This window comes from Micropterus salmoides, unplaced genomic scaffold (assembly GCF_014851395.1).
Source record: "Micropterus salmoides isolate LMB-PRFRI ecotype aquatic unplaced genomic scaffold, ASM1485139v1 Ms_hic_scaffold_13, whole genome shotgun sequence".
NCBI classification, from domain to species: Eukaryota; Metazoa; Chordata; class Actinopteri; order Centrarchiformes; family Centrarchidae; genus Micropterus; species Micropterus salmoides.
In genome coordinates this window covers 1,073,710-1,087,412 of record NW_024040374.1, presented here as the reverse complement: position 1 = coordinate 1,087,412, position 13,703 = coordinate 1,073,710, and the positions used below count along the sequence as shown (strand labels likewise).

The 13,703-nt window shown below is 40.3% G+C and overlaps 1 protein-coding gene across 9 annotated transcripts in view; it reads right to left on the bottom strand.

Moving 5' to 3' along the window:
* Window positions 1-13,703, bottom strand: part of mast2 (microtubule associated serine/threonine kinase 2) — a 205,524-nt gene that overhangs the window by 157,611 nt on the left and 34,210 nt on the right. For 8 of the 9 annotated variants that reach the window (XM_038714996.1, XM_038714997.1, XM_038715004.1 and 5 more), the window contains 2 exons: window positions 9,184-9,334; window positions 8,459-8,640 (listed from right to left, as the gene is read on the bottom strand). In XM_038714996.1, the coding sequence (XP_038570924.1) occupies window positions 8,459-8,640; window positions 9,184-9,334 (333 nt within the window). The remainder of the gene's footprint in view (window positions 1-8,458; window positions 8,641-9,183; window positions 9,335-13,703) is intronic. The other variant, XM_038714994.1, reaches the window with a different exon arrangement.

The following is a 13,703-nucleotide window of genomic DNA, read 5'->3' as shown; positions in this document are numbered from 1 at the left end:
ACACACACACACACACCCCCTGTGCTCTTTCTGTTCACCGTCTCCTCTGAGAGAGTCCAACCTTCAACATGAGTCATCACCACAGTATCTGCCCTCGGAGCGGCACTCCGACTCCGCTGTGCTGTCTACAAGGAAACAGCTAGCAGTCAGGAAGAAACACATCAGAGTGTTTACAGGTTTTATTTGGCCCATTTGCTGCAGAATGAACAATAGTTCTGAACTGGATTAGCACCGCAGCTACTAGAGAGCAACGACTTCAAATGTTTTGCTTTTTAATTATTTTTTAATTTTTTAATTCATAGCCTTGGCTTTTATTTGAGAAAAATCACTGCATTTAACCTTCCTATATTTGGGACAGGCCTTTAATTCCTTCCCCACAAAACTGAAATAGGCTGCTATCAAACTGTTTCAACCAGTATGAATATTACTTGTATGAAAAGTGTATAAAATCATTCGTTTGATCTAGCTCCGATAGACGGCTTAGTAGGCAGCAAGGTAACGAAAACAAACACCTAACATCAGGTGCAGGATGCAGAGTAACGTGTGGCACGTGACAGTATTCTCAGGACAAGATTCATTTTTATGAAAAGTTGATTCTTTTGATCGGAGGACCTGTACAGACTAAAGGAATATATAATTGAGGAATGGGTTTAGTCACAGAATCTGAAGGGTCTGCATTCTATCTAACGGCCGGCAGAGGGCAACTCCACTGGTTTTAACAAGAAGTTCAACCCCTGACCTGGACTAGACCTGACCCGGTCTAATTTTCCAATCACTGGTGTATCAGTATTCTCAGTCCGTCCTGTGGGAAAGTGCTCTTATACCAAAAGCTGACGAACCATTAAACTGGCTTCTCCCACATTGTCTCTGTCAGTCACGACGGAAGAGACTCTGTAAGAGCGCAGTAATTATTCAACATGTTCTCATGTATATTTAAGTGGCAGTTGCATCAGCCTGTTCCCCTTCCACAGCTCCAACACGCCACGATGAAAGATGAGGTCATCGAGGCCGAGGCCTGACGTCTGCAGACAGCAGGTGTGCTTCACAAAGAACTGCCTCCGAGCAGTATGTCTCAGTTTATCCCAGGCTTTATTTATCCCAGTGTGTGCATTCATGAACATCTTGCAGAGAACAATTTGCCTCATGCTTCTAAGATAAAATTCAAAGTTAAACAAGACATGTCCTAATTAGTGAGCTTTGGAGGTATTTTGCAAGATAACCGGGCTGACCCTTCCCCCTGCTTCCATTGCAGGGAGAGGCATGCAACATATACACGTGTCCTAAAAGTTAGTGCACATAACACAGAATACATCTAAATACGAAACAAAACCAACATATGTATCCACTCCGCTTTGGTTTGGCAATTAATCTTTCCACTTTCTTTATTATTTTACGGTGAAAAAGTAGCTGCCTGCTCTCATTGGCTGGATGTGGATGTCTTGTCAGCCAACTCTTCCAGATATTTGGCATGATAGATATCTGGCAGACGTCGGCGATGTGTCAGAAACGTGTCAGGGAGACGTTTTGATGCGTTGTTGAGTAGTTCACACATAACGACAGGCGACCACCGATCGACCGCCGATTTACCCCCGATTCCAGCCTGACGGTTGCCGAGCTTGGGCTAGTGTGAACTAGGCTTAAGGAGAACTGCCCTGTGTACCATTCTCAAAGATAGGGCGAGCATGAGCTGCCAAGACCTGAAGGTGAAGTTTGGGCAGGACAACCAAGGTTTCTTTAGATACTACTACAAATACGAGACAGTTTTATGAAAGATGTGAAAGTAGATTTTAATGGTATAATTAAAATTATAGCGGATGCTTATCACCAAGGCAGACCCTGGGTCATCTCGGCTTTTTGCAAAGCCTTAAGGGAAAACAGAGGAAGTTCAACATTTTACATGAAATTACATTAGAAATTTCATATGAAGACACAATGTATAGAGATAGTTTGGCACCCCAGATCAAAAGTACACAGCAACCATGTTGGAAGTAAGGTGGCAACCTAGAGGCCTACCATACTCATGTGTTCTGGAGCTGCACTAAACTAAGGCCTTGAATAATGTGAATACAACTATTCAAGATATTATAGCGTATACTTGGCTAAAATTCTACTTACAGCCAGCAAAAAAGCTATAAGAAGAAAAAAAGTAGGGGAAAATACGATGGTTTGAGATTATCTAAGATACACAATACAGAATCTGACCTACCCACTGAAAATTAATGGAGACACGAAGTGAAAAAAAATGGACCACTCACATGAAACAAGCTTTCACCAAGTACTTGAAACAGTTGAGTCAAGGCATGAATAAGAATGAGACTGTTTACATGTCCGATCCCCTGACAACGGTTTCTGTTTATGTTGGTTCGTTGTTCTGTTGATGGATGTGTTGAGTGCCTAAGATAGGTCCAAAACTGAAAATGCAATAAAGATTAAAGTAGAAACATTTCTCATGATATAAAACTTTCCCTTCAAGGGAAAAAAAAAAAAAGAAAAAAAAAAGACAGTTTAAAGCAACTGATGTCGTCTGTCAGTCTGAATGACAGAGAGCCATTTTATGTTTGTGGGGTAAACAGATAAACAACAGGGAGAGAGCTTTTGCCATTCACCTGAATCTGGTTGTGATCTCCTACGTTTCAAACTCTCACGTGCGCCTCCCCTCCCTGCAGAGTCTCACCGCCTTTAATGACGACGGGCCCAAAAACAAAACTTAAGCACAGACTGCAACAACACGGCAGCGCTCCACTTTCATCCCCCGCCCTGTATTCCCCTTTTATTTTCCCCTCCAAAACAAATGCTAATTATATGCTAATCTGATTGTGTGTTATTGCAAAGTTTCACCTCTTCAGTGAATGAAGCCGCTTTGCCAAAGAAGCAGAATTGAGCTTTCAAAGACACTCTGGACAAAAAGGACAATCAAATACTATGTCCAGGTGCTGAGCACTCAGGGCAGTTTTATTGGAAACACACGCACACACCACCTGGCACTTGCAGGGGTTACCAGGCAAGGTACTTGCTTGTTAAAGCCTGGGAACACATACACATGCACTTAAATAAAAATGTGTCAGAGGGAGAGGACGCAGGAATGAGCAGGGCCCTCGTCCATTAGTCAAGGGGTAAACACCATCTGGACGTCCACAAATGTTTCAACGCACACATTCATTTCACTTAATAAACACACACACATTAACAACACAGGTGCTAGTAACACAAACACAGAGAGACCCTGAGGGAGGACTTTTTCTGTCCATTAACACCCTGGGTGTCACTGCACACTTTTTAATCCACCACACAGAGTCTTAAACACTAATCCTCTTTCTGCAGCTGCACTAAAGAGATTTCTATAATTCATTTCAAATGGAATCAGGTAACATAAAAACATTTACTGTTTAGCAGCATGTAAGTAAAGTATATTGGCTATTATTGTCCCCAGTAAAATTCAAGTCAGTTTTATCTGCCTCAGAGGGCTTTACAAAGCATACCTCACACTCCATCCTCCCTCCATTTGGATAAGGGAAAACTCCCCCCAAAAAAACCTGCATGATGCTCAGAAATTATGTTGCATGAGATGATGATGACCAAGGCGATGATGGCTGCTGTTCTTTAGTAACAGTACTGTTACAGTTGGAGATACACTGCATCTGTAAAGTATTCGCTGCGCTTTACTTTTTCCACATTTTGTTATGGTACAGCTTTATTCCAAAATGGATTAAATTAATTATTTTCCTCAAAATTCTACAAACAACGCCCCATAATGCCAACGTGAAAGACGTTACAGTGAAAACAGGATGCACAATCTCAAGTGTCAGAGCAAAGGCTGTTAATACTTTTGTACATGTGCTTTTTTGTTTTTCATTTTTAATCCATTTGCAAAGATTTAAAACAAACTTCTTTCACATTGTCATTACGAGGTATTGTCTGTAGAATTATACTGAATTTTATCCATCTCGGAATAAGGCTGTAACATAACAAAATGTGGAAAAGGATGCACTGTATGTGTTTCTTACATGTGCCTTTCTTCCTTAAAAATATTTCAACACATTGTGGATTTTAATTGAAACATAAAGAATATATAAGAAATCAAACTAAGATAAATTAATTTTAAAGTACTAGGGTGAATGACTTGGTTGGTACTTGTCACTGTATATAACATTTTAAAAGTTAGTTTAATTATTCAGTGTGTAAATGTTCATCTTATATGTTTCTCGTTGTTATATGTTGTTATATGTTCTCGTCTTTAACCTTTTTTAAGCTACCGTCTCGGCCACGTCACCCTTGTAAAAGAAATCACTGATAATTTTTAGTTAAATATGGGTTAAATAAATAAATACACATTATATACTCTATACATGGATAGATATAATCTAACAAAGACAGCAAGCAGGAAAAAGTTCTCTAAACAGCAAGACAAACAGAGAAACAATTAGGTTTAAATGCCAAAATAGCACCGCAAAAAACTGACCTCAACAATGTACAATATTGTGTTTCATTAAACACAAAAGTTAAGAAGAAAAGCCGAAGAGTAGAAAAGAGATGGGCAAAAAAAACATAATAAGTGAGCCAGAAGGGCTCAGGTGTCCTTCGTAAATCCTAATGCAAGTCAATTCAAACCACGAGATGGAGCTTTAAGCCCAGCAATATCAAAACTCTGACAGCCGTGACCCTGAGGAACGTCACTGGGCTGAAATATGATGTGCAAGAACCACGGTTTACTAAGAAACCCGGATCAGAGAGACAGAGAGAAACCGTGTACAGGACAGAAGAGCGTCTGCCAAGAAAAAGGAAAACATTAATAAACTTTCCCTTGAGAAATATAATAACCTGCGATTACTCGCTCAACTAAAACAACGCTGCAGGTCACATTTTCCGTTTTAAATCCAGGCTGCAGTTTCCTGCTGGCTGCATCGACCAATCCCTCTCGCAGAGTGAAGAAAAGGCTAATTATGAAGTCATTCAAACGGGCCAAAACAAACGACAGACACAATTCATTTTCCAGCTCACCGCAGATGGTGGTCCTTCAATCAGACCAACCACAGACACACTGAAAAAGACGTATTTTTATCCCTGGCACAGTTTTTAATGACATTATGTGCAGAGTCTGCTGAGATCTGCTTCACATGTAACTCATTCTGTGTGTTAAGAGTTTATGAGCTGAACAAGAGGACATTGTTCACACAGTTGCTACAGTACACAACAGATAACTTTGAACACTAACGCCATCTGCTGGTGGCTTTGCACTACAGTTTGTGTTTAAAAAGGGGCCACAGTCCTGTCTCAACTTTTGCAGATTACTTGTTTTATTTGATACCCGTTTTAAACCTTTTGTTCGTTTCTTTATTGTGCATACCACAGCACTTAAGAAATACAATTTAATTCCCCTGTAACCTATGTACTGTATATGATATGTCAGGCCACCGCAGGTTAAGTTCAGACTTCCTCCAATCTCTTTTAAAAACGCACTTTTATCGGAAGGTGTATCCTGATTGTCATATAAATTTGCTATTCATTTATGTTTATAGTCACATATAATCTGTTTAACTTACTTGTGATTTCCATTTCGTTTTCATTTGTATTTCGTGTCTTGCGTTGTCCTCATGTATTTTTATCTTTATAGTGGTGTTGGTATACCCTGTGTTTATCTTTTGTAAAGCACTTTGTGCTTTTGTTTGATAAGTTCTATATAAATAAAGTTATTATTATTATTATTATTTAGCTTTGCTCCGTCTGCTTCATCCGATTGGGTTTATTTACAGCCTTACGGCATACTACATTTCTTAGCTAGGGAGATCATATATTGTGATTTTCAGGATTTTCAGGTTGACATCACATGGCATAAGAGTCGTACTATAAATTGTTCTAGGAGAGATTTCTTTTGCTGGTATTTGCACTGGTTTTCATTCATCTGTACAGATATCTGTCTATGAATGCACGGAGGAAAGTGTCAGTGGTCCTGGGGTAGGGCTGGACAACAAAACAATAATTATCACAATAGCATTTTTTTTCAACAACAATATAACAAATTCAATAAATGTTGAATTATTGAATTCACTTGAATCATGCACAAACTTATTTTTTTATTAAGATGTTTATTTGTTGAGGAAAAAGGACTGAAAAAAGCTATTACTTAATTTTCCTCAAAGCAATTGTGATAAAAGATTTTATCATAATTGTTTTGAATGTTCTACCTCAGATCTGTGAAGTGATCCACTGTTTGGAATCAAGTGTTGAAAAGTTTAAACCACGATTAACCATCTGGTTTCTTCAACTTTAACTCAGGAGCAAAAATCAGCCTTTAAACTCGAAAGAAATAATGATATTTTGGCCATATCGTCCAGCCCTATCCTGGGGTATAAGAATAAAGTTGACTGGACATTCTGAATCTTAGTTTGGGCTGCAAATAATGATGTATTATTAAATTAATCTGTCATTTATTTTCTTGATTAATCAATTAGTTGTTATGTCCAGAAAAATGTCAGTGTTTCCCAAAACCCAAGATGGCGTCCTCAAATTACTTACTTTCTCCACACGCCAAATATATTTATAGAGGAGCAAAGAAGCCAGAAAAGAGTCACATTTGAGAAGCTGAAATTTGAGAATTTTCTTCTTCTTTGAAAAAAAAAAAAAGACACTTAGGCAATTAATTTAATAGTTGACAACTAATCATTTAATCGACCATTAGTTGCAGCTTTAATCTTATTAGTGTCAAAAAATGAAAAACAAGGAAAAGCCAATTGATCTTTATTTTTCTTATTCCCATTAGGATTCCTGTCATTCTTTTGGTGATGACAACAGCTGCTAATTATGAATTCTTTATCAACATTCCTCATTAGAGCTGAACTGACTGAAGCACTGCGGGCGAACAGGTGAGCAGATTTAATGCTTAAGTGATTAGTCAACATACTAGAAAAAAATATATATATACTACACGACTAAATTCCTTCATTTAAGTCATTTAGAGAAAAAATCAGCCTGTGAGGAACGACTTGATTTTCTCCCTGGATTTCACCGTTAACTGAAAACCTTTTGACTTTTGTTGGTAGCAAAAAAGAGCTTAACATTTATTGGTTGCAACCCCTACAAACAGCTACAGACTGCAACTTGAATCTACTCTATAAATACCTATTCAGAGAAAGACAGAAGTAATACATAGGAAGCTTGAAAAAATTCATTGTTCGGTTTAATATGAGTGTGACTGAACCTGGAAAGGTCAACTCTCACTGCAGGACGCAAGTAATCCTCTCTACAACCAGCAGGGGTCAGTAGAGCCTACACACAAAGAAGCACACACACTGCACAGCAGCATTCATCGAGACCTCAGTCGTCTTGGCTTAGCAGCACTGCACTGTGCTGCATCTAGAGCCGTTACACTCACATGCAAGCAAATGTACACACATACACAAAGGTACACACTGCACACACCACACGCCATCATGTCTGCTCCATTTCCTCCTTTCAACGGTTTCTACGGCTGTAAAGTGCTCGTTTGCATGTGTGTGTTTTCATGTTTTTATAACCCCGTGGGGACTTGAACCTGAATAGACACTAATCGATGGGGCCAAAAATTGAGGTACCCACAGGTAGCGAGGGTTAAGACTTGGTTTTAGGGTTCAGATTGCAATAAGGTCAACATAGGGGTAGGCTAAGGGTTAAGGTTAGGCATGTAGTTGTGATGGTTTAGGTTACAGTAAGAGGCTTGGGAATGCATTATGTCAAAAAGATGTCCCCACAGGGATAGAGGAACAAACCTGTGTGTGTGTGTGTGGCTGGTGGCTCTAAAACACTGAGTCACCCTCAGTCTGCCTTCTCTGCATTCAGCTGGCAGAGTTTCAGGCCAACAGACAGGATCCATATGGAGCCAGACTGACTCACTGAGAGTCTGCAAACATCACACTGTCTCACTACATTTAATACTTTGTTTTACAAAACCAAAGCCAAAGACTTTGCTGCGTAGTAAAGTCCGAGTCGGAAGGGGACACATGCAGGGCGATTTCTAGGACCGTTTCCATTATCCACGATGCATTACATTACATTTAATCATTTAGCCTTCATCCAAAGCGACTTACAATTGCTATACATGTCAGAGGTCGCACGCCTCTGGAGCGTGTCTTGCTCAGGGACACATCGGTGTCTCGCAGTGGATTCGAACCAGCGTCTCTCACACCAAAGGCATGCGTCTTATCCACTGCTGCATGCACCCCCGATGCAATCAATATCGTGCCGCTCTGAATGTTAGCCATTTACTTGGTGATGACCCAGCATGGTCAGAACAATGCTTGTTATAGTCCATTAACATTTGGAAACAATCAGCTAATTTTTCCATGAATGGACTCTTGGCATAAACACAGAATGGCACACAGCCCGTGAGGAAAAGGCCATTTTCTTAATTTAAGAAAAATAAGTCTGAACCTGAGAGTAAATAGAAGATTATGAGACGCTTTGCAGTCTCTGTTTGAGTACTTACCAGGCCGGTGAGAGACGGAGCAGACTGTCCCAAGACTTGGCTCCTCATACGGACCAGGTTGTTCACCTCCCCTCCTCCTGCAGGCATTCCCCCGGTGGCCCCGGGCCCTCCAGAGGGCCCCTGCCAGGCCAGCTGACTCACCCCGGCATGCAGACTGCTGGACAGAGGCAGTAACTGCTTACCTGTGAAGCAGAAAGGAGTTCAGTGATTCGCAGTCAGAACCGATTAAGATATGACCGGTCTCCTCCTGAATAACTGGATGAGATTCAAACTGGTTCAAAGTCAATCACAGCTGACATTAATCAATCACAATGCAGCTGAACACAAAAGACAAAAGAAACACAAAGAACAAAACAGTCCTTGCAAAAAAACATTATTATAACTAACCATAAAATTCTGAGCAGCTGTTTACCGTTGGATTTATCAAGTCACTTGACCTCGGTTTGGTGGTTAAACTATGGTCGAATTTTCACATTACAGATTATAAACATGGCAGATTGGTGCAGGATTAAGAACACAAGTGAGCACAAACCACAGGATGAACTCACTGGTCCTGTGGGAACGTGCCTGGATAACATTTACATCTCATGCTGTAAAATATTTTAAAATTCCAACTTGTTCGTTTAAAGATGAAAATTGAGTCACGACATCTTGATTTGATAAATATTTATGCAGAGATGATGAGAGCTGTTATTTTCCCGCCCGGCCGTGTGTGTGTGTGTTACCGGTCATGGCCATGCTGCTGCGTCGGGCCCAGCTTTCATCCTGGCTCAGCTGTCGGTGCAGTTTGGATTTCGTAGCAGAGGTTGCTGCAGGCGACAGGTCGGGGTTACTCAGCTTCCTGAAGAGGAGAGGCGGGGGAGCCGCAAACTCCTTCTGGAGAGATGAAGAGGATGGAGAGAGAAAAGAACGAGAAGACTCATAAGACTTTGTGTCAGGTCATATTTTGCTCATAGAGTTCACAAATAATCACTCATCAAGTCCAACAGTTTGCAGAAGGTCAGATATGTTGTTCAGGTGAAGTCTTCCTTCATACAGGTCGCCATATTGAACGTTTGTCACTTAGGGATGCAACTAATGATTATTTTCATTATCAGTTAATCTGTCCATCATTTCCAGGATTAATCAAGTAGTTGTTTGGTAGAAATCTATTTGGTCATAGAGGAGGAAAAAACTAGAAAACATTTGAGAAGCTGGAATCAGAGAATTTGGAAACGATTAATGGATTATCAAAATAGTTGGCGATTAATTTAATAGTTGACAACTAATCGATCAATTTATGGTGTCAACTCAATTCTCAGCTACGTACAGAGTGTCCCTTTAATTTGTTACGTACCTTAGATTTAAAATTTAAATACTGTACAACTTTTACTGACAAATACAATTAAAAAAAATAAAAAGAATCAGCCCTGCTAAAGCTGTATAAAACAAAACCTACTGTAAATCCTAAACCTGGTTTCAAGTAAAACAGAAAAATCCCAGGACCTGCAGTCAGACGGCGTGCGGTCCCCGTGAAAGAGCGGGCTGAGAGCCAAAATAAAGTCATAAAACACAACGCTAACCACTCGCTGACACCCCGTCTCCCTCTCACATGGCCACACACACACACACACACACACACACACACACACACACACACACACACACACACACTGTAATTGTAAAACGCACACCTGTTTTTGTCAGTATGCAAAAGGAGCAGTTACAAGTCTAAGAGGCTTTTTCGGCCACAAAAACGATGTCACCAAACAGCTGCAGAACGAGCGCAGAGTCTGATTTATATTCAGTGTGTCGGACTTCCTCGACACTCAGGAAGGAAAATACAGTAGAGCCAACAAGCACACACACACACACACACACACATATATATACTGAAGGTCTGCATGTGGGGTTCTGGTTCCAACGATTTTGGAAACATCTGCTGTTACGATGGAAACGAGGCCTTGGCTGGGCCCATTTCCTCCTCTCTCTCTCTCCCCTGTGAGAGGACCAGCCCTTGACGAGACTTTTCCAGGAACATCTGGACGGCCCACGTTAACACACAGCTCCCAGATGGCTGCACGTATGAAAGAGCCTTAGTGAAAGCTTCCGTTAATTCTCCGCCAGTAAAACCTGAACCGGCCGCTCCCCCTGAAAATGACTAAAACACACTGATAAACACACACACACACACACACAGTGCAACCATGTGCGACCTTTATCTCCTTTCTCAGGCTGGAGTAAATGATGTGCAACAGGCCGTCAGCAAACTGCATCACATTAACTTATGAAAGTAACATGTGCTTCTTCCTCGATCACAGTCCCATGCTTAGTGCATCAGAGGATAGCTTCTCACTTCAGCTCTAGTCATGAAGGCCAGTATTCAGTGAGGACACGAGTGGGCAATATGGATAAAATCTTCTATCAGCGATCAAAAGACGTTCTGTAAAATCAGTTGAGAAACTCTTAATGAATACAAGATGTCTGCTTTACCTAACGCTGGGGTAGGCAGTTTGTTTTGCGTCTAAATTCTCCACAGCAATCAATAAATCAAATGAAATGAAAATCTGGTATCTGTCGCAGGACTGTAATGAGCATGCCTACCCGTCTACCTGCACGCTCTCTCTGCCCGTGCACTTGTGCGTGACCGTGTGTTTTGGAGTAAAGGTTCTGCAGGTTAGGCAGGTAGGATTTTTTCGTTTGGATACTTTCACAATCCAACCGTAACTTTGCAGTTCGCCAACGTTCGCCAACCCCAGCTGTAATCCAGCAAATTAAATAAATGACAAATCAAGTCACTTCACGAGTTTGAAAAGGACATCATGTAAAAATCCAATTTGGCCAGAGAGCCGTCAGTCCTACTCAATAACAGTGAGTGCGAGGACGGACCTTATACAACACGAGATACCTTTCCTGTTTCCAAAGCCCGAGAAAACCAGATATCTGGGTTCAGAAACACAGACAATACAACTGATATTAACTACAGTGCTATATTTTCAGAATACTAGTTACAAAACACAACACTCTACAATTTTCTTTATTAAAATCTAATATTTAAAGCTTCCACAGAAAACAACATGATATTTTTACCAAGCAGCAGCTACAGGACGTTAGAGCCGCAACAATTAAATCGGTTAATTGTCAAAAATTAAATTAATCTGAATCTATTTTGATAAATTTTTTAATTCTCTGATTCTCAAGTATGAATATTTTCAGGTTTCTTTTCTCCTCTGAGAGAGAAAACTGAACCTCTTTGGGTTGTGGACAAAAGAGGACATCTGAGGACATCATCTTGGGTTTTGGGAAACACTGATCGACATTTTTCACAATTTTCTGGACCTAACAACTAATCGATTAATCGAGAAAATAATCAACAGATTAAACGATAATAGGGGTGTAACGGTACACAAAATTCAGAGTTCGGTATGTACCTCGGTTCTGAAGTCACGGTTTGGTTTATTTTCAGTACATTAAGGGGAAAAAATACTTACAATAATTTGCTGGTTGCTTTATTATGACATTTTGTAAACACCAAAATTAGTTTACAATTGTTTAAGCAAACTTTTAAATTGAACATAATAAAATATATAAAGAAGAAATAAAATACTGCCTCAAACTACTACAAAGTTCTCCACTAATTCTTCTTCTTAAAAACAATATCACATAATAAAATATAATAATAAATATAAATAACTATGGATTACAGTGCAGCATTATCAAATCCAGCGTGTAGACAGATGTTCCGCAGATATGAATCGATAATCGATAATGAAAATAACCCTCTAGGAAGCATCCACCTATAGATTAAATTACTATATATGGTTAAAATCACTATCACAATATTAGTCAAGAATGACTGGAAACTTTTCCGGCAGATTGATCAGTTTTAGGCAGATTATTAAGATGGAGAGCGGTCAAACTTTTACTGCAGTCTGGATAAAAATTAAACCTCCAACAGACATATTCAGGGTAAACAATGGCTGCTGTTGCCAGGGATCAGGAATCAGAACACAAGCAATATTGATCATGTTAGTGGAGTCAGTAACAGCGGCTTTATCCATGAATATTAATCACAACATAAGTTTGTCATCTCAACATGTGAGCAGAGCAAAGAAGGTATTTCTCCTGTCCAACACCAGTGTTGGGGAAGATACTCAGAAATTGTAATATATTACTATTTACTTATTACTCCTTCAAAAAGAAATAATATTAGGTTACTTTACTGGGAGATAAAAAGTAACTAGTAACGGTACTCGTTACGTTACTATATTTTCTCGACAACCCAGCTATATTCTAACTTTGGACAGGTTTGTGCAGCGGTGTTCATGACAGAGAGGGAGCGCTGCACAAGGTGCTACACAAATAAATCAATGTAGGGGAAACACTGCTTTCACTACCACCCCCCTTCACCCCAAACAAAGCAGTCTCTCCTTTTTAACTTTTTTACCAAACAGCAGCAAGGAGAGTGAAATAAAAAAATAAAGCAAGTAAATCCCGACTTTTGAACAGCTGTTTTTCTGCACATGTAGCCTATTTATAAGAGCAGTATTCGGTATTTTTACAAAACGTTACGTTAACGCCGCTCTCTCCCGACGAGTCCAAGCATCAGTGACAGCAGCTGCCGGAGTTTCTTTCTGTAAGTTTCACGTCGCTGTGCTGCGTCAGCAGACGCTTCAATAAATCAGATGTAGAATTGTTTGCGGTTGAAAGCTTTTTGCTACTACTAGTTACTGGGAAAGGTAATAATATTACAGTAACGCGTACTGTCCAACACAAAGGCCGATTGTTGTTGCTTCATTGCTTTATCGTTGATTGACAGCTTGGGGTAAAGCAGCTCCATGTTTAATACGTGCCGAGCGCTGCAGCACACGGAATACATCTGAATCTATTGTCACATTCTGTGGGTCCCCTGCAGCTCTGTATTTAACCAGCAGGTGGCAGAGACACAGCAACCTGCTGAGGGAGTGATTCCAAACAAACTGCTGCTTTGAGCCTCTTCTTCAGAGTGAAAATTTAATGTGCAAACATGCAAGACAGCTATGAGGTCCGCTGGTTTGTGATATACTGCAGCTGTCCCCGAACAGACTCGCACAGTCAGCTTTACAAGGCTTTTGCTATCAACATGCACTGCCAGAGCGTCAGAGGAGGACAGAACAAGCACACATCAAAGTCTACAACACAAACCCCCAAAGGTCTGATAAGGTTAGTGTTTGCAGGGCGACTTGAGGACAGGACAGGAGGGTGTTTCATTTCCACAGCAGAGTAA